This window comes from Triplophysa dalaica, chromosome 3 (genome assembly GCF_015846415.1).
Source record: "Triplophysa dalaica isolate WHDGS20190420 chromosome 3, ASM1584641v1, whole genome shotgun sequence".
In the NCBI taxonomy this organism is placed as follows: Eukaryota; Metazoa; Chordata; class Actinopteri; order Cypriniformes; family Nemacheilidae; genus Triplophysa; species Triplophysa dalaica.
Window position 1 is genome coordinate 17,098,586 of NC_079544.1, and position 22,478 is coordinate 17,121,063.

General features: G+C 42.7%; 1 protein-coding gene across 2 annotated transcripts in view; it reads left to right on the plus strand.

The window, feature by feature from the left end:
* LOC130417454 (uncharacterized) overlaps positions 1–22,478 on the plus strand; it is a 136,207-nt gene that overhangs the window by 102,850 nt on the left and 10,879 nt on the right. For both annotated transcript variants that reach the window (XM_056743017.1, XM_056743016.1), the window contains 5 exons: positions 963–1,144; positions 13,363–13,619; positions 15,363–15,499; positions 16,944–17,065; positions 19,013–19,130. In XM_056743017.1, the coding sequence (XP_056598995.1) occupies positions 963–1,144; positions 13,363–13,619; positions 15,363–15,499; positions 16,944–17,065; positions 19,013–19,130 (816 nt within the window). The remainder of the gene's footprint in view (positions 1–962; positions 1,145–13,362; positions 13,620–15,362; positions 15,500–16,943; positions 17,066–19,012; positions 19,131–22,478) is intronic.

The following is a 22,478-nucleotide window of genomic DNA, read 5'->3' on the forward strand; positions in this document are numbered from 1 at the left end:
TTGTGACTTATTCATTTTATTATTTTGGCTATTCTGTATGCTTGAAACTCCTTGTTTTTCGTCAATATATAAAACAATATAAAAGTGAGCTGCTACTACTTCTCCAGCACAATACTGCAGAAAAAACAACAAAAGCATGTCTGAATAGTCAGTCTGATGTGAACTGAAAGTAATTGGATGCAATGGGAGAGTTGCATTCTGTGAGAAAAATACAACCAGGAAGCAACACAAGGTTGTAGATTCAAAGTGCGAAGCATCACGATTATGGCTTCAAGGGGAGCATTCACTCAAAAACAAAGTTTCTATGATTTATTTACCCTAAATGTCTTTCAAAACCTGTAGAACACAAAAGAAGATATTTTGAGAAATTTCTCAGTTGTTTTGTGTCAATGGGGCCCAATGTGCTCGGTTACCAACATTCTTTAAAATATCGTATTTTGTGTTCTGCAGAAAATAGTTTTGGAACAACTTGAGGGTGATTAAATGTTGAATTTTCATTTTTGGTTGCCCTAAAGCAGATCTGTGACCAGCACAAAATAGGGCATCACGTCCCCCAAACATTTCGATTATTTGTGGTCAATAAATATGTACATTTAGGTTTTTTACTTATATCTTTTCTCTAAAAACATCATTCTAGCAATAATAATACTGTATTTGAGTAGGGATTTAAATTAATACATACATACTATTTATATGTTATAGTGATACAGAGAGCAATTACAGCAACAAGATGCCAATCAATAGTCGCTGTCAAAAAGAGAATCTTATTATCGACGAAAAATGAGTGAGACGTACAATAGAGAATTTTTTTGTTCGATAACTTTGTTGCAGTTCAGAACTTTCAAAGTCAAATTGGAATGATGCATGAGTGTACACGATGATTGATTCCCTGTCCCCTTATCTCTCTTTCCTTTCATCTCTTTCATTTCTGTCTCTTTGTCCTCATCTTTTTGCTGTCTCAGGTTCCTGGCTGTTCTCTGTGTCGGAGTTGGCCGTGCCAGGGGCGGAGCTGGGCCGGATCTCGGCAACAGATGCTGATTTGGGAGACAATGCCAAGCTGGAGTATACCATCCTGGATGGAGAGTCAGGGGACACATTTAACATCACCGGAGCGAACCAAGAAGCTGTGATCGTTCTGAACAAGGTGGGAGGAAGGTCCACAAGATAAAAAGTAGCCTATGGGAGAGGTGGGGCATGAACTCATCAAGGTTCATGCAGTTTCAGAGTAGTTTACAGTATATAGCGTACCAGCATCTTCTCCATTAGGATAGTTTAAAACCTGGTGGAGACAACATATAATGGTGGCGATCGGCATTCAAAAAAGTGTGTACACATGGGTGGGCGTTAGTTCATGGATGGTGGGCAGAGTTCAAAAGACATATCACAGAGCAGATGATGTTCTGGTGTAGGAGGGAGCAGGTTACTCACTCTGCCAGGTGTCGTGAGGAAATCTGCTTCAGTGTTCGAAAAAAACATCCACAAAAGGGCTAAGCAAGATTGTCAGCGGTGTACAGGCGATGTGAGTCAACGTTGAATCAGCTCGGCCACAGACTGTGCAGCCGGGCGTGGTTTACAACAGCACGCCGGGCAGCCTAAGCCTGACGCTTGAGCCCCTTGAGACCTCAGCGCTTGTTTCTTCCCTGATTAAGATTCAGGCTGACATTATTCAATGTTCGCCTGAGGATATCTGAACAGGGTATAGACACCTGGAACGCTGCAGTGAGTCCTGTGTAAGCCGGGACTTCACTGACTTTGATTGGTCTGACACCTTTTAACCCTTCAATAATGTTTCTGTCTTTCTGACAAGATAAACAACGCAAGTTACATTAGTGAATTAAAGCGTCTCACATGAATGAGTGGTAAAATCGCAGTTTGGATTAGGGCTGTCAATTTAGAGGGGTTATTTAGAATGATGAATTTAGGATGAAAAAAGTAACGTGTTTAAGAAATGAATGTGATTAATCAAAAAATGGTCGTCATGCTTGTCTCTGTGCATGCTTATGTATGTGTGTGTGTGTGTGTGTGTGCGTGTGGGTGTGTGTGCGTCCGTGTTTGCGTGTGTATGTGTATGCGTGTGTGTGATTTGTGCTCTTCCATACTTCCCGAGTTTACCATAGACTGCTTTATCGGACACACATGCCCGGCCCGATGTAAACTTCTGGTCTGTGTTTCGTTATAATAGAACAATTTATTTTATATTTAATTTATATGACTTTGAATTTATATGACTATTTTATTAGATATGAATTAAATTAAATTAAAACTACTCAAGACTTATTGATTTTTACAGAGGTCTACCATAAGTTACGTTTAGATCATTGCCACTGAAACTTCTGAAAGATAGTGTACTGTATAAACACAGTGTAACTCTTGCTAACCCAGGGGGAAAAAAGTGTTCTATAATACACTTAAATATGTGTACAGTGCATAATTTTTAAGCACAATTTTTCAAAGTCTACTCAACTGTGATGTGAGACACCATGAATAGAAGTACAACAAACTATATGATTTGTATGTTAAATGTGTCATGAACTGGCCTTGTTTATTGTTTTATACTGTTGTATGAGGTCTACTTATGATTTACGGGAGGTTTTTACATTAAAAAACATAAAAATCAATAAGTAATAGGCTATTTTCTACCCGGCATTTGAGACCACCTAGACCAACGCTCGGTTTAAATGGGCATGCCGAATTGAAGACTTGGAAGTAAACCACCACTGCTATGATTGGATAGCAGTTTGTGTAATAAACTTAGTTGAAGCCTTCTGTGAATTTGGTTAGGTTACACATTAACCCCTATTCGCATAGGATTAGTATCATCTAGGGACCTTGTGTGATTTAGAAATGACCGGACAAGGCTTTGCGCATAGTTTGTATAGCCTAGTTGTATGGTGTTTAATGATATATGAGCATGTGTTACGAGAGTTTACATAAATAAACAAACGTGAGACTCCCGGCCAAAACGACAATGTTGACCCAGCACCCGAAATAATATCAAAACACTTCAAAACAGCCTCCATTATTCACAAATGGTGGATAAAACATTGAAAAATTATGTAATTGTCACGTCCAGTCGGACAGAACCCAGACGCAGGCAGAAGTGAAGGGGTTAAACAATATTTATTAAAGCACAAAATAATAAACCCACGATGGGGCAAACAAGAAACTAAACAATACTGACATACAGAAAACTTCCCACGAGGGGGCAAAACAAAGTTCAGCATAATCTAAATAATAAGTCCAAACACAAGGGAAGCAGGAACAAGGTAATCCAGAGACGAAGTAGCAACAGGTAATAACGAACACGAAGTATTAGACGATAGACGAGGGGGCGGATCTACACGGTAGAGACGCGGCGAAATGTTAAAATAAACCGCCACGTATCCCCACACAAGACAAAACGCACACACACAAGACATGATATTGTCACAGCTCTGTCTCCAAGGCCCGAATACTCAGGACTGGAAGGACAGGACAGTGACAGTACCCCCCGCTCCAAGGGCTGATCTCCAAGCGGCCCAAGGGGAAAAAAGATCAGCGGGACAAGATGGACAAAAACGAAGACAGACACCACACAGACAAAACAGAACATACAAGGGGCAGGGCTAACAAGACAATGAAGGGATTGGGGTTGGACAATAAGAAAAACATTAACGGGAAGGGAGGGAGGGGATGGGTTGGACAAAACTGGGAGCACTCAAGTGGGGTGGGACATGAGGAGGGACTTAGGAGGAAATGTGGGGTGCTTCTTGGATTGAAGCTGGGGCCTAGAATGGGCCGGACAGGAAAGGACAGACATGGCTGGGGAAGACCAGGAAAAACAAGGCTGGACAGGGCTCGGTCGCTGAACCGGACTTGGCGCCGGCCGCTGGACCGGACTGGGCGCCTGCCGCTGCGCCAGCTGGACTGCCAGCTTAAGCGCCGACTGGGTTGCCGGTTGTAACGCCTGCTGGGTTGCCGGTTGTAACGCCTGCTGGGTTGCCGGCTGTAACACCTGCTGGGTTGCCGGCTGTAACACCTGCTGGGTTGCCGGCTGTAACACTGGCTGGATTGCCGGCTGTAACACCGGCTGGACTTCCAGCTTGGACACTGGGCTGGATGGAGGACTTGGGACCACCGGAACCGGAACATCCGGACCAGGAACCAGCACCCTCTTCGGCTTCTTCTTCTTCGACCGACCCACCGAACATGGGGTCGGCTGCGGAGAAGAAATGGGAAGGCTGAGCGGTTCAGATCCGGAGGAGTCAGACGGGGAATCCCACGACTCCCTCCTTCCTCTTCTGCCGAGCAGGTTCGCAGTTAGTGCAGAGGCTGCTGTGGATGGGACGGAGGGTGTGGAGAGGCCCAGAGTCCAGAGCTGTAGGAGCCCACCCTCCGGGATAGTGGCCAGTCCCGCGGAGGCATTCGCTGGGGAGGATAACCTGGACCTCTCACGATCCAATACAATTTCAAGCTGGTCTACAAAGCCTAGATGTTTCAGCCGCCGCATCTCGTTGGGTACAAGGGGTTCGTCGAGACAGCTGTTAAAAATAACTTTGAGCTCGGTCTGGTTGAACCCCTGAGGAGCCCGCTGGGGCAAAAAAGAAACTTAACAATACTGACAAACAGAAAACTTCCCAATAGGGGGCAAAACAAAGTTCAGGATAATCTAAATAATAAATCCAAACACAAGGGAAGCAGGAACAAGGTAATCCAGACACAAAGTAGCAACAGGTAATAACGACAATGAACCGACAAACAGCAAGGGAATCAAGGACAATAAATAGGGGGAAACTAATGAGGAGCGATGACAAAGGGTTCGGTACGGGCAGGTAACAAGACTTAACAATGAGTGTGACTAGCAGGAAGAGGCATAGACAGGTGAGGGAGATGAAACACTAATGGGACACTAGACAGAGAGACGAGGGGGGGCACACGGCGAAATTTCAAAACAAACCGCCACGTGTCTCCACACAAGACGAAACGCACACACACAAGACATGATATTGTCACGGCTCTGTACCCAAGGCCCGAATACTCAGGACTGGAAGGAAAGGACCGTGACAATAATAGCCCGCCAAATCACAAAGATGCCGATTCGCACGGGACTAAGATTATCACAGGACCTTGGTGTTCGTCAAAATATGGTGGGGGAATTACAGACATGGCCGATTCGTATTCATTGACAGCGCTGATTTGAATCATCTCAGCTTTTGAAGTTATATTCAGTAAAATAATGATGTGCATCACAAACCGCATGCTGCCTGTTAGAGCTTGAAGGCTGAAGCACTTTTTCTGAGCTGACGGGAAGCCTGCTGACTGTGTGTGTGTGCTCAGCAAAGATCTGGATCTGTGTTCAGACACTCCAAAAAGCCAGCTCTGTTCTACTGATGCCAAACCAGCTTCCTGGACTCACTCATGTGTGTGTGTCAGAGCAACTGTACTGTACTCATGCAAGTGAAAGTGTGTGTGAATAGAGCGAGGGTGTTTGTCACTGTGACAGCCAGTTCTGGCAGGTGTATGGAAGTCTGTGTTAAAAAAATAAAAAGCTTTGGCTGCAGGTGAGCCTGGTAGGGATTTTAGGCCAGGGATGTGTTACTGTGATAAGAGAGAACTGGGATGTGAACATACAGAAAGCAGCATTGAGATTAAACGTTGGCTGGAGAGGAGAGTGTATACGACAAGATATAAAGTGAGACGATACACTATAGGTCAGACATTATTACTGATAAACAAGACTTAACGTTAAGGGACAGATTGGTGAAATGGGGAGGAAGAACACAGTTCTTTTTCGTAAGACACATCAATTTCGTAGTTGTTTCTCCAACAGCAATAAATTAAACAACAATGGGTACGGCACTAGTAAAACGAAATACAACTAGTCCTGACACAAAACCCTGGGTAAAGTGAGAACATATAGTGTCCGGTTGATGAGGTGCAGGTGAAAGTCATTTGCATTCGGGTGAGCGTGAACAATCAATATTTCCTAGAAGAGTGGAGGTGCAAGGCATTATGGGAGATGTAGTTTGTGAGTTGTTACACCAACATTCTTTAAAATATCTTCTTTTGGTTTCTGTGAATAACATCAAAAATGAAATTATGTTTGAAATGTTTAAAATGACAAGATGGTAAAGATGACAGAATTTTAATTTTTGGGTGAACTATCCCTTTAAATATGAGTTTTGTAAGTCTCAGTGATGTCAAATTTGTTGAAAAACAGTCAATACTGGTAAAAGTATTGAATTTATTATTATTATTTTTCCTTAGCTTTAGAGGTATACTGTCTTATAACAATTTTCTAATTGATGTTTATTTCAAGAGTAACATCCGAGTCAAAATGCTCTATTGAAAAAAAAACTACTCCATTAAAAATCACTGAAAGAGCTATGAAAGTGCAATGTCACAGCAATAAAATGTTTCTCTAAAAATTAAAGCGAGAGGCTTCTTGGAAGACATAAAAGGGAAGGTTAAGGAATACTGGAGAGAGGTAAGTCTGCTAATGCTTAGTGAGGGAGGAAATAAAAGAGGGGGAATTATGGGTAAACAATTGAACTCCTCCCATGTCTCTCCTTGAATTCATACTTCATCCTCCATTGCACTGATGCTTTATTTGGCCAATAATATTTCGAAAAGTGCTCCCGTGTTACGCTTCTCTCTAATATTCCTGTCAAAATCACAAAGAGACGATTCCATTGTCCGTCCTTGTGCCTGGATTTGAAATTCTGCTCGAGACTCTCGGCTGCGCCGTAAGACTGTGATGGAGATGAAGGAAGAAGGAAACAATAAGTCAGGGAAGGCAGGTGGGAGTATCTGAAGACGAAGATTGAAGAGGTTAAAAGGGGATTTAGCCTTTCAGAGAACCCACGCGCAGCTAATAGAAAACATGAAAGATACCACTCTAATAGAATTAAAATAAACAAAGCGTAAAATTAGCACTAAGCTCCCCTTTGGTTTCCGGCCCATTACACAAAAATAAAAAATTAGCTGAACATTATTTGTTGTGTTTGTGTCTGCGTTCCGAGGACGCCGCTCTCGTCTGGCTACCTGCCTATCTCATTCGGAACAGCTGAACATCATGCCTGCCTCTCGTTTTTTTCTCTTCATATCAGAAAGGGTAAAGTTGGAGATTTATTTGAAAAGGCTGAAACAGACGGAGCCAGAGAGCAAAAGAAAAGAAAGAGGCAGAGAGAAAGAAGGAGCTCACCCCAGGGAAGAAAGTGTTTCCAATAGGAGCAATTTCTGTCATCTTAATGCTCACCATGACCTCTTTAGAAACCCGCTGAGCTCTGAGCACTGGCGCTTTTTCTTCAGATGACACTTGCAGATGTGTACATGGACATATGAATATCATTTTTGCCATTTACCTCATTGCAAACCTGTATTCTTTCCTTTCTACATGTACACCAAAGTCCGTTTTCAGAAGTCGCGCCACACGGCTGCCATGTTTGCAATGCCTCTGGCATTTAGAATTCATACTTGTATTCAATGTGTCTCATGTACAGCTGTTTTGTAACAATGAAAATTGTAAAAAGCGCTATATAAATAAGGTTGAGTTGAGTTGAGTTGGGCCGCTATTAGATTTACATCATAGCAAGTCCACAGTCCTATCTTGAATGGGGGAAAGCAGATACAGTATTTCTAAAATCCCAGGCAAAAATCACAATTAAACAGCATATTCCCCATCAATATTTAAACATGACATGAATTGTATCATAACTTCAGTTTGCTATTCTTAAACTGCACTAAAACTTTTCAGAAGTAGCCTCATCTACTGCTCCTGCACACAGGCTGGCAATCGCCTCCCGAGAGCCCCACCCCAGATAGTCGTCAGATCTTTATTGATTTACGATTGGCTCATTTTACTGGATGGCGGAAATTTACTACAGTGGCCGTTTTTAGCACTGCATTCCTTGCCATTTATTGTAATGCCAGTGGTGCATCTCGCTTATATTAACATCTTTGACAAAGACCCTGTTGTTTTTTCAAGCCATTTTTGTTCATTAATTGAATCAGCATCAAAAATGACGGGCAAAGATCATATAAGATTGGGGCAGCGTGACAGAATTACTTTATCATGACAATCCAGCAAGACCTTTTTGCTAAAGGGATAGTTCACCCAAACAAATGAAATTCTGTCATCATTAACTCACCTTTCATTTTAAACCTGCATGACTTTCTTTCTTCTGCAGAACACATAATAAGATACTTTGAAGAATGTTGGTAACCGAACAACGGCGGTACCCGTTTACAAAACCAATGCAAGTCAATGGGTACCGCCGTTGTTCGGTTATCAACATTCTTCAAAATATCTTCCTTTCTGTTCTGCAGAAGAAAGAAACTCATAATGATTTTTGTTTTGGGTTGAACTATCACTTTTAGCTTCGATACAAACGCCTGTTCAAAATCCAAACCACTAAACAGCATAAACAGCAAACTGGTCATTTCAACATGGAGAGAATCAACCCATCCCTTTTTCTCACGCATAAAGACCTTCATTTACACTTGACCTTTTCATGCTCTCTGTAAACGTCGTACTGAATGACAAAATATGTGACGACGGAATGGAGACCATTATAAAAATGAAAGATAGTGAAGAAAGGAGCTTCCTGCAGACAGAGAAGGGACCTTTGATTCGAAGACAAAGAGGACAAAGAGAACGGCCCAAGGCAAAAATATTAGAGTGTTCGCGCGTGCGAGCCAATAGGTCACTCAGGCTTCTTTTTGGTAAGCTGCGTCATGCCTGCCTCTGTCTGAGGAGAAACAATTTCCGTGTACGGCTATGCCACATTCGCTTCTTTCAGTAACGGGCAGGTGGTGATCGGCTTATGTCTGCAGAGTCTCCCTCGCTCCTCTCTCTCCCCCGAGGAATCTAAGTTATGTGCTGTGCTCCCTTTCTGAGCTTTATAAACCCAAAGTGGGTGTCTGCTTTAGGAACTCATTGATTCTTTAACAACCCAAAATGACTGTGTCCTTCAACTGAGGTGAAGTTTGAGGAAAAGAACAACGTGAAAAAAATACACAATTTCTCCCCGGAAACGAGCGAGCCACATGCATATGCGTATGAGTTTAGCGACGTTTAACATTTTGTCCTCACGCTGACATTACACAGCATTATTCACAGTTCTTAGACTAATCAACGCAAAGTGAATTTTCAGAGGCATAATTTTCCAGACAGAGCGGCGCATGTGTGTTTGTGTGGGTTGGTGGGTTGCATGCTGCTCTGATTAAGCGTATGCAGATTGCAGAGAGTCTGTGTTTATGTGTTTGTGTATGTGCACGTGTGTGTGTGAGCTGCACTACATTGCTCATGATGGAGGAAGACTGTGTACGTTTAAATATTTAATGTGCTGGCAACAGATCCACATCTGTAGTCTTTTGTGACAGTGTTGTACAACCAACTGTCCTTAAAGTGACTGATGCTAAAGAATCGCTCAAAACAACTTTTTTTCTAAACACTTGTGATGATGCCGCATGGTTTTCCAACAGTGGCACCCAGTGGTGCATCCGTAAAACAGTCTGAAGGGCTAAGTGATGCTTTCTTGATAAATAAGCTGTGATAAATAAAAAAGATGTTTGGTAAAACTTTACAATAAGGTTGTATTTGTAAACATTAGTTTATGCATCAACATGAACTAATCACATGTGAACATTGGCTTGTGGACATGTTGTCTGATGTAAATGGACATTTGTAAAATGGAAGATTACACGGGAACACAACAATCTCATGTCAAATGGTTAGAACTCTAATATTTCCATATGTCCTCGCCTTAAGTACGTAAGTAATCCATGGTCATCAACATGCTGCCCTGTAAAGATAATCTGTGTTTATTTTATTAATAGTAGAGAGTGTCCTAATCTTCTTTGAGAGAGAGAGACAGATGCAAAAGCCATGCAAAAGTTGTAGGTTGGAATCCCAGAGGACGCATGCTGAGGAAAATGTATATTTTGAAGGCAAAAGTAAATTGCTTTGTGTTACAGTGTTTGCCAAATCCATAAATGTAAAGGTTATAAAGAAAGGAGAGAGAAACCATTGATCATGAAGGAATTGCTGTGAAGGAAGAGAGAGAAGGATTGAAGAATTGTCAACCCATATCCACGCCAAGGTTGAATTTTGAATAAAGCCCATTTTTTGAGACTCAGAGATATGGGCTTGTATGGCTTAAGAAAGCAAGAAATAAAGACTCTGGAGGGAGCTGACGGAGAAGCTGTACGTTGTTTGAATGTAGTGTGTGAATTGCTTCAAAGGATAATCTGGGCTTAACGTCCCAGAGTCGTTTTGAAAAACAAGGGAGAGAGATGGGGTGACTGTGAATTGGGTGTCAGAGTGACAACCTGATTCAAAACAACCTGCCACCTTTTAATGGATGCATACACAAGCGCATAAACATGCGCACAAAAGATTGACGTGTTTACAACCTCAGAGCCAGATGTATTTGTGCGTACAAAGAAAAACAGAGTGGAATCACAAATTCACAAAGAGAAGAAATCCAAGACGTAAAATGTAAATCTTGGGAGCCCCCTGTTAACTGCTAGACAGGCCCTGATTTGCCCGGCATAGCCCTCTTGTCAATGTTCACTTTTCTGCTTTATCTTTCACGTATTGAAATATTCATCTGGTAGGCTACAGCGGGTTAACGCAGGAAATGTTTATTCCGAACCAGTCAGTAAACACTTGACCCTGATATAAATATTACAAGGAAGCAGCAATTGTAGCAGCAGCTCCATTCTAAAATCTTTCCTTCGAATCTGAAAGCGAGGGCTGCAGGAATGTCGCAGATACCATTGCACCTGTGCTCATTTCACGAGTTCACCTGTGCAGGTAATAAAGATAGCTGGGGTAGTTAAGGTATGCGTATTTCGCCTGCTGCCCGGGGAGCGGGCCCCGAGCTCACCGGTTCCTTCTGAACCTGGCACTCTCTCTTCCCCCAACAGGGCGAGTGTGCCGAGCTCGGAAACGGCCGAAACCAGAACTCACCCCCCCGGAGTCCTACTAGATATTCGAGTTTAGGGAGGGGAGCCGGGGAGGTGAAGGGATGTTTAATCCTTTAGAGATGGCTTCAGGTAAGATTCCTAGTCTATTTACGTGCTGGTTCGTTTGAGCTGAAATGGTAGAGCGTGACCGGACTTAATTATGTGCTCCGGCTTCTCCTGAACGTGGTTAATAAAACATAATTTATAGTAAATAAACACAATATACATAAATAAATATTTCAAAAATCTCTTTCTCATTCACTCGCACACTCTCAACTCTATTTATAAATCAAATGCTTGAACAGTCACATGATCTGCCATTTGGCTTTATAGGAGCACATGTTGTGTATGTACTAAAGTTAAATAGTGCACCCTCCAAAGTGCTTAATTAATTTCCTTTAATGGCCCTTCCGTCGAAAAGCAATTCAAAGGAACTCGAAGGAGAGAGAGAAATGAGTGTGTAATCTAGGTGTCAGCACCAGACCTCTGCTTACTAGGAAGGGCACGGAGCATGTGAGGGAGTGATGCTGAGAGAGAGAGAGGGCGAGAGAGAGTGATTGAGTACACGAGAGAGGGAGGGACGGGTGATGAGTGTGTGCTCACAGTGTAAGTGACATCTCTCCTCCTCAGACAGATTGTCTCTCTCTCCTTCTAATGGGATCCTGTTAGGAACCTTTTCTCTTCATTTATCCCTCCTCCTCTCTTGGCTTCACTCTTTCCGTCCTCTGCTTGGTCTATTTCTTTCTCTCTCCGTCTCATTTCCACGCTTTTCTTGCATACAAATGTTGTTGTGCTTTTATTCGAACGCTGGTGCCCTTCAACCGTGCTTGTACCCGCTGTGTAATGTTAAATCTTTTTTTCTTCATGCAGCTTGTAGATTTATAGAATGTGCAAATGAGCTGATGTGTATTAAAGTTCAGTAAGACCCAAACAAATATCTGACTAGGTAAGCAATGGCTCAATATACGTATTTATGTGGTTTCAAGAGGACCCAAGTCACCATCTTTGGTACATGGGCATCTTGGAAGCATTATGAAGCAGGTCAGTTCGACCCAGAAAGTGGTAGATATTTCCAGATGTCCTGCAGTCAGCTCAGCTGAATTCGGCTCATTATGTTCTTCAGTCTGTGCGGCCGAACACACTGATCCAAACTCAGCCTGGTCTTACATAAGGATGGTCTGAGAGCGTGCATGAACACCTGTGTGTGGATTATTGAAAGGACCAGATGAACAGAACTAATGACAAAAGTGACTCTTACCCACATGGTGCAGATGTGGTAATGAGCCAGTCATTTTCAGACTCCTTCAGCCCCGGTCCAGCTTCACTTGCCAAAACCAACCCATTACCTGCTCCTGCTGTGCAAGAGTGCTGCAAAACCATTGCCCAGTGCCAGATTCAGATCTCATGGGTCCTCCCAATACAATAAATGCTGGGCTCCGATCCTGCTATTACATATTGCCAACCTCATCAAAGAGCTTGATTGCATTTCAAGAGACTAACAATCAAAAAAAGAAAATTTAAGAATTACATTGTGTCAAATTATAAGACTCTTGGCATTAAGAGAAGTGAGTTCCGAGGATCATAATAGAGATCAGTATTGTGCAACAATATTGTTCCCCCAAACTTTTTATCACAGCACTTGTGTTATTGCTTTTTAAATTGATAGTTCACCCGAAAATAATATTACACATCATTTACTAACCCTCTTGTCATCTTAAACCTTTATGACTTTATTTCTTCCGCAGAACACAAAGGAAGATATTTTGAAAAATTTTGATAACCGGCACCAGCGCTGTTCAGTTACCAGCTTTCTTCAAAATATCTTTTTTTGTTTTGGTAAGAAAGTCTTTTGGAAGAAAAGGTTTGGAATGACAAGAGGGTGAGAAAATTTACATTTACTGTTAGTCATTTAGCAGACACTTTTATCCAAAGCGACTTGGTAAGCAATGGAAGCAATTGGAACAACATAAGGACAACTAAAAGCATAAGTGCAATAAAACTGATCTCAGAAAGCCTAACACATATATATACTATATATATATATAGAGAGAAAAAGAGTGGAGAAGTGATAGAAGTCAGAAATGATTGGTCAGGTGCTGACGGAAGAGATGTGTTTTCAGACGACTCTTGAAGATGGCCACACAATCTGCTGATCTTGTAGCAGCATGCAGATCATTACACAAATGTGGAACCGTTCCAGATGACAGAATTTTCATTTTTGGGTGAACTGCCCCTTTAATGATGATTCATTCATGTTCTATTAGTCATTCATGTTATATTGGTCATATTAACATTTCTTTTTTGTAAAATATATGGAATCATATCACTTTGTTTGAGTTTCCATTTAGATGCTGTAATTTAGTTTGTTTCATGTTCAAACTCATGTCACACGTATCTGTGTTTGCGCTGCAGGCGGTGGACTATGAGAGCCGTAGCTCCTACTCTTTCTCAGTGGAGGTTTTGAACCCCATCGTTGACCCTCGATTCCTGCGGCGTGGACCCTTTAAAGACCGTGCTTCCATCAGAGTGGCTGTGCTGGATGCAGATGAGCCCCCTCGGTTCTCGAGGGCACGTTACAGAATGGACGTGTCAGAGAACTGCCCGCCGGCGTGCCCAGTGGGGCGGGTCAGTGCTGTGGACCCAGATACGGGGCTCACAAACAATATCAGGTAGGCTACAGCCCCACGTGGCACAGAACAGCGGCACTTTAGAAAACAGCAATCCATGCTAGAATTTAAGCAGAGCCTGATGCTTTCATGTTGCAAAAATTAAAACGCCATTTATCATTTTCAAAAATGTAGGATTTTGTTTTTTCATAAAAAGTTATATATTTTAAAAAAAGCTATTTAAAAAGGATATCTTAATGTGGTAAAATAATGATCTGTTCAGCATGAAAAAAAAAGAATAAAATGTTTAGAAAAGTTAATAAAGGCATACCTCACCAAGAAATTGAAAATATTTCATAATTTACTCACCCTTATGTCATTCCAAAAGTATATAATTTTATTTCTTCTGCAGAGCACAAAAAAATACATTTTGAAGAACTTAGCCCCAACTGACTTCCATTGTATGGATTAAAAAACCACTTAACAAAAAATATATTTTGTGTTACACAGAAGAAAGAGTCAAATACAGGTTTTGAATGATATGAGGTTGAATATTTTTTGGGGTAAATTAAAGTTATTATTGTGTTAAAATAATAATGAAAGTATTACACAGAAAATATTTGCAGAAAGGCTTTAAAACAATCAATACAAAGCACACAGAAAAACTGGCTGAAATGTTTGGTAACATGCACACAAACACTGGCTGAACTGTTTAGTTAGATGGAACTTAATTTGATGGAACTAATTAGATTTTAATAAGATGGAATTATTTATTAACATTTTCTAGTTATGAATAAAATATCTCCCTCGACTCTGTAAACTGGTATTAATGAAATCGTTGAATAAGCCGAGTTGCATTGCATTCTTGGATTGCCTTAACCTACCTGCAATGGATGCATGCACTGCTGCATTATACCTGTTTAGTCGTGTATTTATTTTCAGTAAACAAATTAACAGATCACAGCATGACACTACGCTACAGAAGAGTTTTGACACCAAGCTTATTTCTGTTGCATGTCTCGCAAATTAAAAATGTGCTGTACAGGTATTTATCAACACTGTCTTTGCAATAAAGGCTTTTATCAAGCGACAGATGAACTACCCAACCGAAAGACATCTGTTGTTTGTGAAGTACGTGCAGTGACAAAAATAGCAATTTCCATTTAGTTAATCAAACTGAATTCAGGTGATTTATGCAGTTTGTAACTGTACTCTTTGGTTTGGTTCCATTAGATTAATAACTGTTTAAATCAAATTTAATCCCCTCATCATGTAAATTAGATTTCATGACCAGGTAATATTTCTCAATGACCCACTCCTCATATCCATTATATAATTTATTATGAAATAAAATAGTCAGTGTGGTAACTAGGAAATCACTTTATTTCCACAGCTTTGTTCCATAAATTCTTTGTGCAATATACTTAGAATTATAATAATTACAAAATAATTTGGTTTCCTTTTTTTTCTAAGAGACTTTATATCAGCTGTCTATAATGGATAAAACCGCTGTCTATGTAAGCAACTTACTGGAACAGAGCCATTATGTTGCTAATGAACTAATGGTTGCGTGGTTCTGTGTTCAACACTCCAAAAATAACAGAGATGAGGGTAATTATGTTACCAACAATATTTGCTTGATTTCAATGGCAAATCTCAATGATCGATCTGGCCTTATCCCAATGGACTATATATATTTTATTAATGACTAGTTAAGGATTTGAGAATTCATACCTTGCCAATTGCATCTTATTTTTTTCCAGCCACTGGATTTAAAATAGTCAAAGTGACTCATGTCTCCCTCAGGTTCTCAATTGATCCTCAGTCCGACCCGGAGGCTCTTTTCCGCATCACTCCGGACTCTGGGCTCATCACTACGGCGACACAGCTGGACCGCGAGCATGAGCAGTGGCATAATATCACCATCATTGCCACACAGAGAGGTACACAAATATACACAAAAACACACAAAAAATATGTCATGAGGTGACACGGACATCGGTCGACATACATTGCTGTTCATTAAAACAAGCATGCCTGCTGTTGTAATTCTGGTCAAAAATGATGTAATGTCTATGGCGTGATGATTGAGCAGGAATATACAGTACTGTGTTGTCAAGCCATGTTACTCTGGGGTTCAGCGGTTTTATAAATTGCAAAATATTAAATTGCATTATCTACTGTATATTTCATAGTCAATTTAATAAGGACAGGTGATATATTGAATATATATAATATTTGTGTAAATATAACATTTGCCTGCAAGACAAAGAAGAAAAATGTCTTGATTATATTTAACATGATGTTTTATGTATTTAACTTATTATATTAAATAATATATTTACAGTACTTGGCTTGAAAAAATAATATGTGAATACTGTCAGAAGTCTGAAACAAGGCATATTGCCTGGCCCTACAGTATGGAAAGTAGGTCTAAGCAGCTTCAGGAAGGCCGATGGCTATTGTAGGCAAAGCAATGAAGCAGTGGGCACTAATCCACAACATGATGTTAGAGCTCTGTGTGTGTATGTGCGTGGATGCGGTCCAAGACATTTGTGTGAAATCTGTCCAAACGAGTGTGAGGCGAGTGTGTGTGGGACTGCATTATAACCAGAGAGCGAGAGAAAGCATCAATTTCGCTTCAGCATCACACCAATCCATTACGTTTGACTTCCGGTGCAACCTATACTATACCGACATACTACGGTAAAAGCTATTTATTTGCCATGACAAGCCATTAGTCTAGAATTTGAGAAGACACCTGAAGCGGTGACCGAAAACAGTGTCCTGCATGCTGCCTACATAGACTTTCATCCCGTGATGAAACCCTATAAGTGTTCGCTCCACACACCACAGAAATCGTGTGCTGCACATGTGTGGACTCACAATAGATTTTGGTTTTACTATAGGAACAGTACTTGTAGCAAGAAAATTATACCCAATTTAAGCATACATAAATACATGGAAAGCACAAACAGATATTTATTTGTTTTGAATCTTTTTAACTAAGATGCAACGATGCATTATGGAAACTGGCCTCTTCGTGAAGAGCATAAGTGATGCTGCATTGCAATTAGTCTGCCATTTGGAACAGCATTCATATTCCCAATGTACCTATGATGCCTTAAAAGGCTGGATCAATAGAAAGCTCACTAAAGAGAAATAGATCATCAGTTTGTAAAACACTTTGCAATTCTTTGAGATCTTGAGAATAGGCTCAAGAAAGCCTGTGTGTGATTGTACAGGATGAGCCCGTGTTGTTTGTGTGAAACGTTTTAGAAGAAAGTGGTCTACCTTCCCTGTCCGAGACTTAAGGCGAGCACGTCTCAGAGATCATTTAAGCTTAGTATGTGTGTTCTGTGACTTTCTTCCTCTCAATTACCCCAGATAACCCCAGTCAGGTGTCCAGAGTGGTGGTTGCCATAGAAACACTGGATCTAAATGACAACGCTCCAGAGCTGGACAGACAGTACAACACAGCGATGTGTGACTCCGCCTCTGCTGGACAGGTGAGAGTGAGACAGTTTGATGCACAAGTTAGGGTTCTTGAGACCATTGAGGTCGTACCTGTCTCCAGTTCTTTTGTCACGCTGCTGAAATGTAAGAACACAGGATGTCACTAATGGGAGTCCTATTGTAAAGCGATGCAATTACGTAATTGTCAGGTGAATTATGGGTGATTAATTACCTTTTCTAAAGACTTCAACCCTTTAGACTCACTGACTAATGCACTTTCTGTTCATACGGGTGTCGGTGGTGCATGAACTTTTTTTTGTGCGCTCATTTCTTTGCGCACATCTGTGAATGTGTCCATTTATACAAGCCGCATGCTGATTGATTACTTCTGCCTCTGCCCCGCGGCTGAGTCGCTGCTGTTCCCACTTAGAGGATTCTGCGCGCATCTTCATTTTCTCTTTAGATTTACACTGAAACCTGCTCATCCTTTTGGTCTGTTGACGTGCCTCCATTTCTCTCATTCATTTTGAGTGCTCTCCAGGTTTATGTGTTTTTTGCTCGACTCGTGTTTTTTCTGTCATTCTTAATTGCGCAGTCCCCATCTGTTTAATGTGCCTCAGCTTGTATTGTTTTTTTCCAACTCCAAGTGTATTATTTGAGTTTAAAACTTCCTGGCTCAAGTTCTGAAGAGAATAAACCAAGGTTACAGAATTGCTGGTTGGCGTGGCTTAATTTGCCTAAATGCTGCTTAAATGTATGGAAAGCTGCTTTACAACAATGCAAATTTGTGAAAAGCGCTATAAAGCATATCGAATTGAAATTAAATAAAATGATAGTTTACTTTCGTAATTTATTCACCCTCATGTCATTCCAAACCTGTATGACTTTCCTTCATCTGCAAAACACAATATAACATATTTTGAAGAACATAGTGAACCAAACAACATTAGACCCTAATGGCTTTCCATTGCATGGACACAAAACCACTGAGACATTTCTCAAAATATCTTCTTTTGGGTTCCACAGAAGAAACGGTCATATACGGGTTTTTTAACCACATGAGGGTGAATTAATGAAAACAGAATTTGTATTTTTGGGTGAGCTATTCATTTAATTTGCACCTGCTGGCAGATATCGTAACAACACCTGCTGGACACAAAAACCTTTTGCTTATCCGTGATGAATGAAAAAGTCATTATGAAAAAAGAATTCTGTTTGGGCCTGACCATTAGCTGTCAGCACTGAGTGAGGTATTTATTCCCAGATTTGCATTGTCACTATAGTAAGTGTTCTGTAAATCACTTTTGAATAGATAACTAGATGACTCCCTACTTTTCATATCTTACATGTGTTTCTGTAGCTCAATTGAAGGAGCATGGCTTCGATTTCTCAGGGAATACATACTGATAAAATGTTTATTTTGAATGCACTGTAAAAAGCTTTGGATAAACAAATGCATAAAAATAAATTTCACATGAAGCTCCCTACAACAAGTCACATTATGAAGCGGAAAGTCTCGTCTTGACGCAGCAGTGAAATAAAACTTTTTGGAGCATCAGCACAAGTGCCTAACCTATAAGTTCTGATCTGCATCAAACAGCTTGGTTTGGTTTTGAGAGAGGAGGACATTGCTGAAGGAGGCCCACAGAGTGTAATTTTTCCAGCGTAACTAGATCTCTAGAGTCAGTGCTTGGTTTTTAGAGCGCATGTTAAAGCTGTTTCTATGTTTGGGTATTTCCCAAGGCCCTCTACTCAGTCAGACTTAATTATTGTGCGAGTGTGTCATGAGCTAATCAGTCTCCAGTCACCTATTTTCAGAGGTGCTGGCGAGGTTAATGCTGATATCTTCGATTAAAACTCGGATCAGGTTTTTTAAATGAATTTCTTCTCTCTTCACCCTTCTAACTATTATTATTTTGCTCTCCCCTATCCTCCCTATTGGCTCTGTCCTTTATTTTCTCTCTCGCTCTTTCCATCTTCTTCCTATCTCATTTTCTCAGGTGGTTCAGGTGTTGCGGGCGATTGATAGAGACGAGGGAGGAAATGACAGTGCCGTCCATTTCAACATCCCTCCGGACTCCAGTGTTGCCCTCAACTTTAGCATCAGGGAAAGCGGAGGTCTGCAGTCTCCTCATTCGCTATCTCCCGCTCCTCCAATTTGTTTCCCCATTCCGTCCATGTGCATCAGACCCTCTCTGGATCTGTTAGTCTGTGTCTGGAACTGTATTGTGTGGCCGCTTTGTGTCTGCTCCTTTGTTTTCCCCATTGTTTGCTTTTGCTTTTCTGCCACACATCTATCTTCTCTTTGCACACACAGATACAAGCTCTGGTCCAAAATGTAGGTAGCAGTTACTCACTAAGGGAGTGTTGTATGAAGAAATCTTGTAAGCAAATGATTTGGAACACTTTAATAAACGCCACATAAATAGTGTTATGTGTAGGAGACTTAAAATGAATTTGAGTATTTTGACGTTAGCATGATGTTATGCTAATACCATTCAAACCATAGACTAATGTAAACAATACTTGTCCAGAAGCACTTCCATTTTTCAATTTTCAATGTTACGTCTTTTATTTCACATGCACAGTTAAGCCATAAATATGTTTGTTTAACTTTTCTGAACAAGTGTTGTTTTCATCTTTCAAAATGGTCTACACATTTTTATATGTTAAGTATTTTTAGATTTTAAGTATATTTAGTATAGTATAATAATAAAAAATAGTTCAATTAAGTATTTTAAATATCAAAGTACATTTTCATATATTAAGAATAGGTTTATTTAATTACTTAAAATGTATTTATTTAAAGTACATTTTAATATTTAAAGTACCTGAGAATCAAACCCACGAGGTTACATTTATTTGATCTAAGTATGCAGAAAATTCCATCCATCCATTTTCTACCGCTTATCCGGGGCCGGGTCGCGGGGGCAGCAGTCTAAGCAGGGATGCCCAGACTTCCCTCTCCCTAGCCACTTCCTCCAGCTCTTCCGGGGGGACACCGAGGCGTTCCCAGGCCAGCCGGGAGACATAGTCCCTCCAGCGTGTCCTAGGTCTTCCCCGGGGTCTTCTCCCGGTGGGACATGCCCGGAACACCTTACCGGGAAGGCGTCCAGGGGGCATCCGGAAAAGATGCCCGAGCCACCTCAGCTGGCCCCTCTCGATGTGGAGGAGTAGCGGATCTACTCTGAGCTCCTCCCGAGTGACCGAGCTTCTCACCCTATCTCTAAGGGATCGCCCGGCCACCCTGCGGAGAAAGCTCATTTCGGCCGCCTGTATCCGGGATCTTGTTCTTTCGGTCATGACCCACAGCTCATGACCATAGGTGAGAGTAGGAACGTAGATTGACCGGTAAATCGAGAGCTTCGCTTTGCGGCTCAGCTCCTTCTTCACCACGACAGACCGGTACAGCGACTGCATTACTGCAGAAGCTGCACCGATCCGTCTGTCAATCTCCCGCTCCATCCTTCCCTCACTCGTGAACAAGACCCCCAGATACTTGAACTCCTCCACTTGAGACAGGAACTCTCCACCTACCTGAAGTGAGCAAGCCACCCTTTTCCGGCTGAGAACCATGGCCTCAGATTTGGAGGTGCTGATTCTCATCCCCGCCGCTTCACACTCGGCTGCAAACCGTCCCAGTGCATGCTGAAGGTCCTGGTCTGATGGGGCCAGCACGATGACATCATCCGCAAAGAGCAGAGATGTGATCGTGTGGTCACCAAACCCGACGCCCTCCGGCCCCTGGCTGCGCCTAGAAATTCTGTCCATAAAAATTATGAACAGAACCGGCGACAAAGGGCAGCCCTGCCGGAGTCCGACATGCACCGGAAACAAGTCTGACTTACTGCCGGCAATGCGAACCAAGCTCCTGCTCCGGTCGTAGAGGGACTGGATGGCCCTTAGCAAAGGGTCCCGAATCCCATACTCCCGGAGCACCCTCCACAAGATGCTGCGCGGGACACAGTCGAATGCCTTCTCCAGATCCACAAAACACATGTGGATTGGTTGGGCAAACTCCCATGAACCCTCCAGCACCCTGAAGAGGGTATAGAGCTGGTCCAGTGTTCCACGACCGGGACGGAAACCACACTGTTCCTCCTGAATCCGAGGTTCTACTATCGGCCGGATTCTCCTCTCCAGTACCCTGGCATAGACTTTCCCGGGGAGGCTGAGAAGTGTGATCCCCCGGTAGTTGGAGCACACCCTCCGGTCCCCCTTCTTAAAAAGAGGGACCACCACCCCGGTCTGCCAGTCCAAGGGCACTGTCCCCGACCGCCACGCGATGCTGCAGAGGCGTGTCAGCCAAGACAGCCCCACAACATCCAGAGACTTGAGGTACTCAGGACGGATCTCATCCACCCCCGGTGCCCTGCCACCGAGGAGTTTCTTGACTACCTCGGTGACTTCATCCCGGGTGATGGGCGAGTCCGCCTCTGAGCCCTCGGCCTCTACTTCCTCAATGGAAGACGTGACGGCGGGATTGAGGAGATCCTCGAAGTATTCCTTCCACCGCCCGATGATATCCCCGGTCGAGGTCAACAGCTGCCCCCCTCCACTGTAAACAGCGTTGGTGGGGCATTGCTTCCCCCTCCTGAGGCGTCGGACGGTTTGCCAGAATCTCTTCGAGGCCGACCGATAGTCCTTCTCCATGGCCTCGCCGAACTCCTCCCAGGCCCGAGTTTTTGCCTCCCCAACCACCCGGGCTGCAGTCCGCTTGGCCTGTCGGTACCTGTCAGCTGCCTCGGGAGTCCCACAAGCCAGCCAGGCCCGATAGGACTCCTTCTTCAGCTTGACGGCATCCCTTACTTCCGGTGTCCACCACCGGGTTCGGGGATTGCCGCCTCGACAGGCACCGGAGACCTTACGGCCACAGCTCCGAGTGGCTGCGTTGACAATGGAGGTGGAGAACATGGTCCACTCGGACTCAATATCTCCAGACTCCCTCGGGATCTGGTCGAAGCTCTGCCGGAGGTGGAAGTTGAAGATCTCTCTGACAGGCGATTCGGCCAAACGTTCCCAACAGACCCTCACAGTACGTTTGGGTCTGCCGAGTCTGTCCAGCTTCCTCCCCCGCCATCGGATCCAACTCACCACCAGGTGGTGATCGGTTGACAGCTCCGCCCCTCTCTTCACCCGAGTGTCCAAGACATACGGCCGTAGGTCAGATGAAACAACAACAAAGTCGATCATTGACCTCCGGCCAAGGGTGTCCTGGTGCCATGTGCACTGATGGACACCCTTATGCTTGAACATGGTGTTCGTTATGGCCAAACTGTTACTAGCACAGAAGTCCAATAACAGAACACCACTCGGGTTCAGATCAGGGGGGCCGTTCCTCCCAATCACGCCCCTCCAGGTGTCACTGTCGCTGCCCACGTGGGCGTTGAAGTCACCCAGCAGAACGACGGAGTCCCCAGTCGGGGCGCTTTCCAGCACCCCTCCCAGAGACTCCAAGAAGGCCGG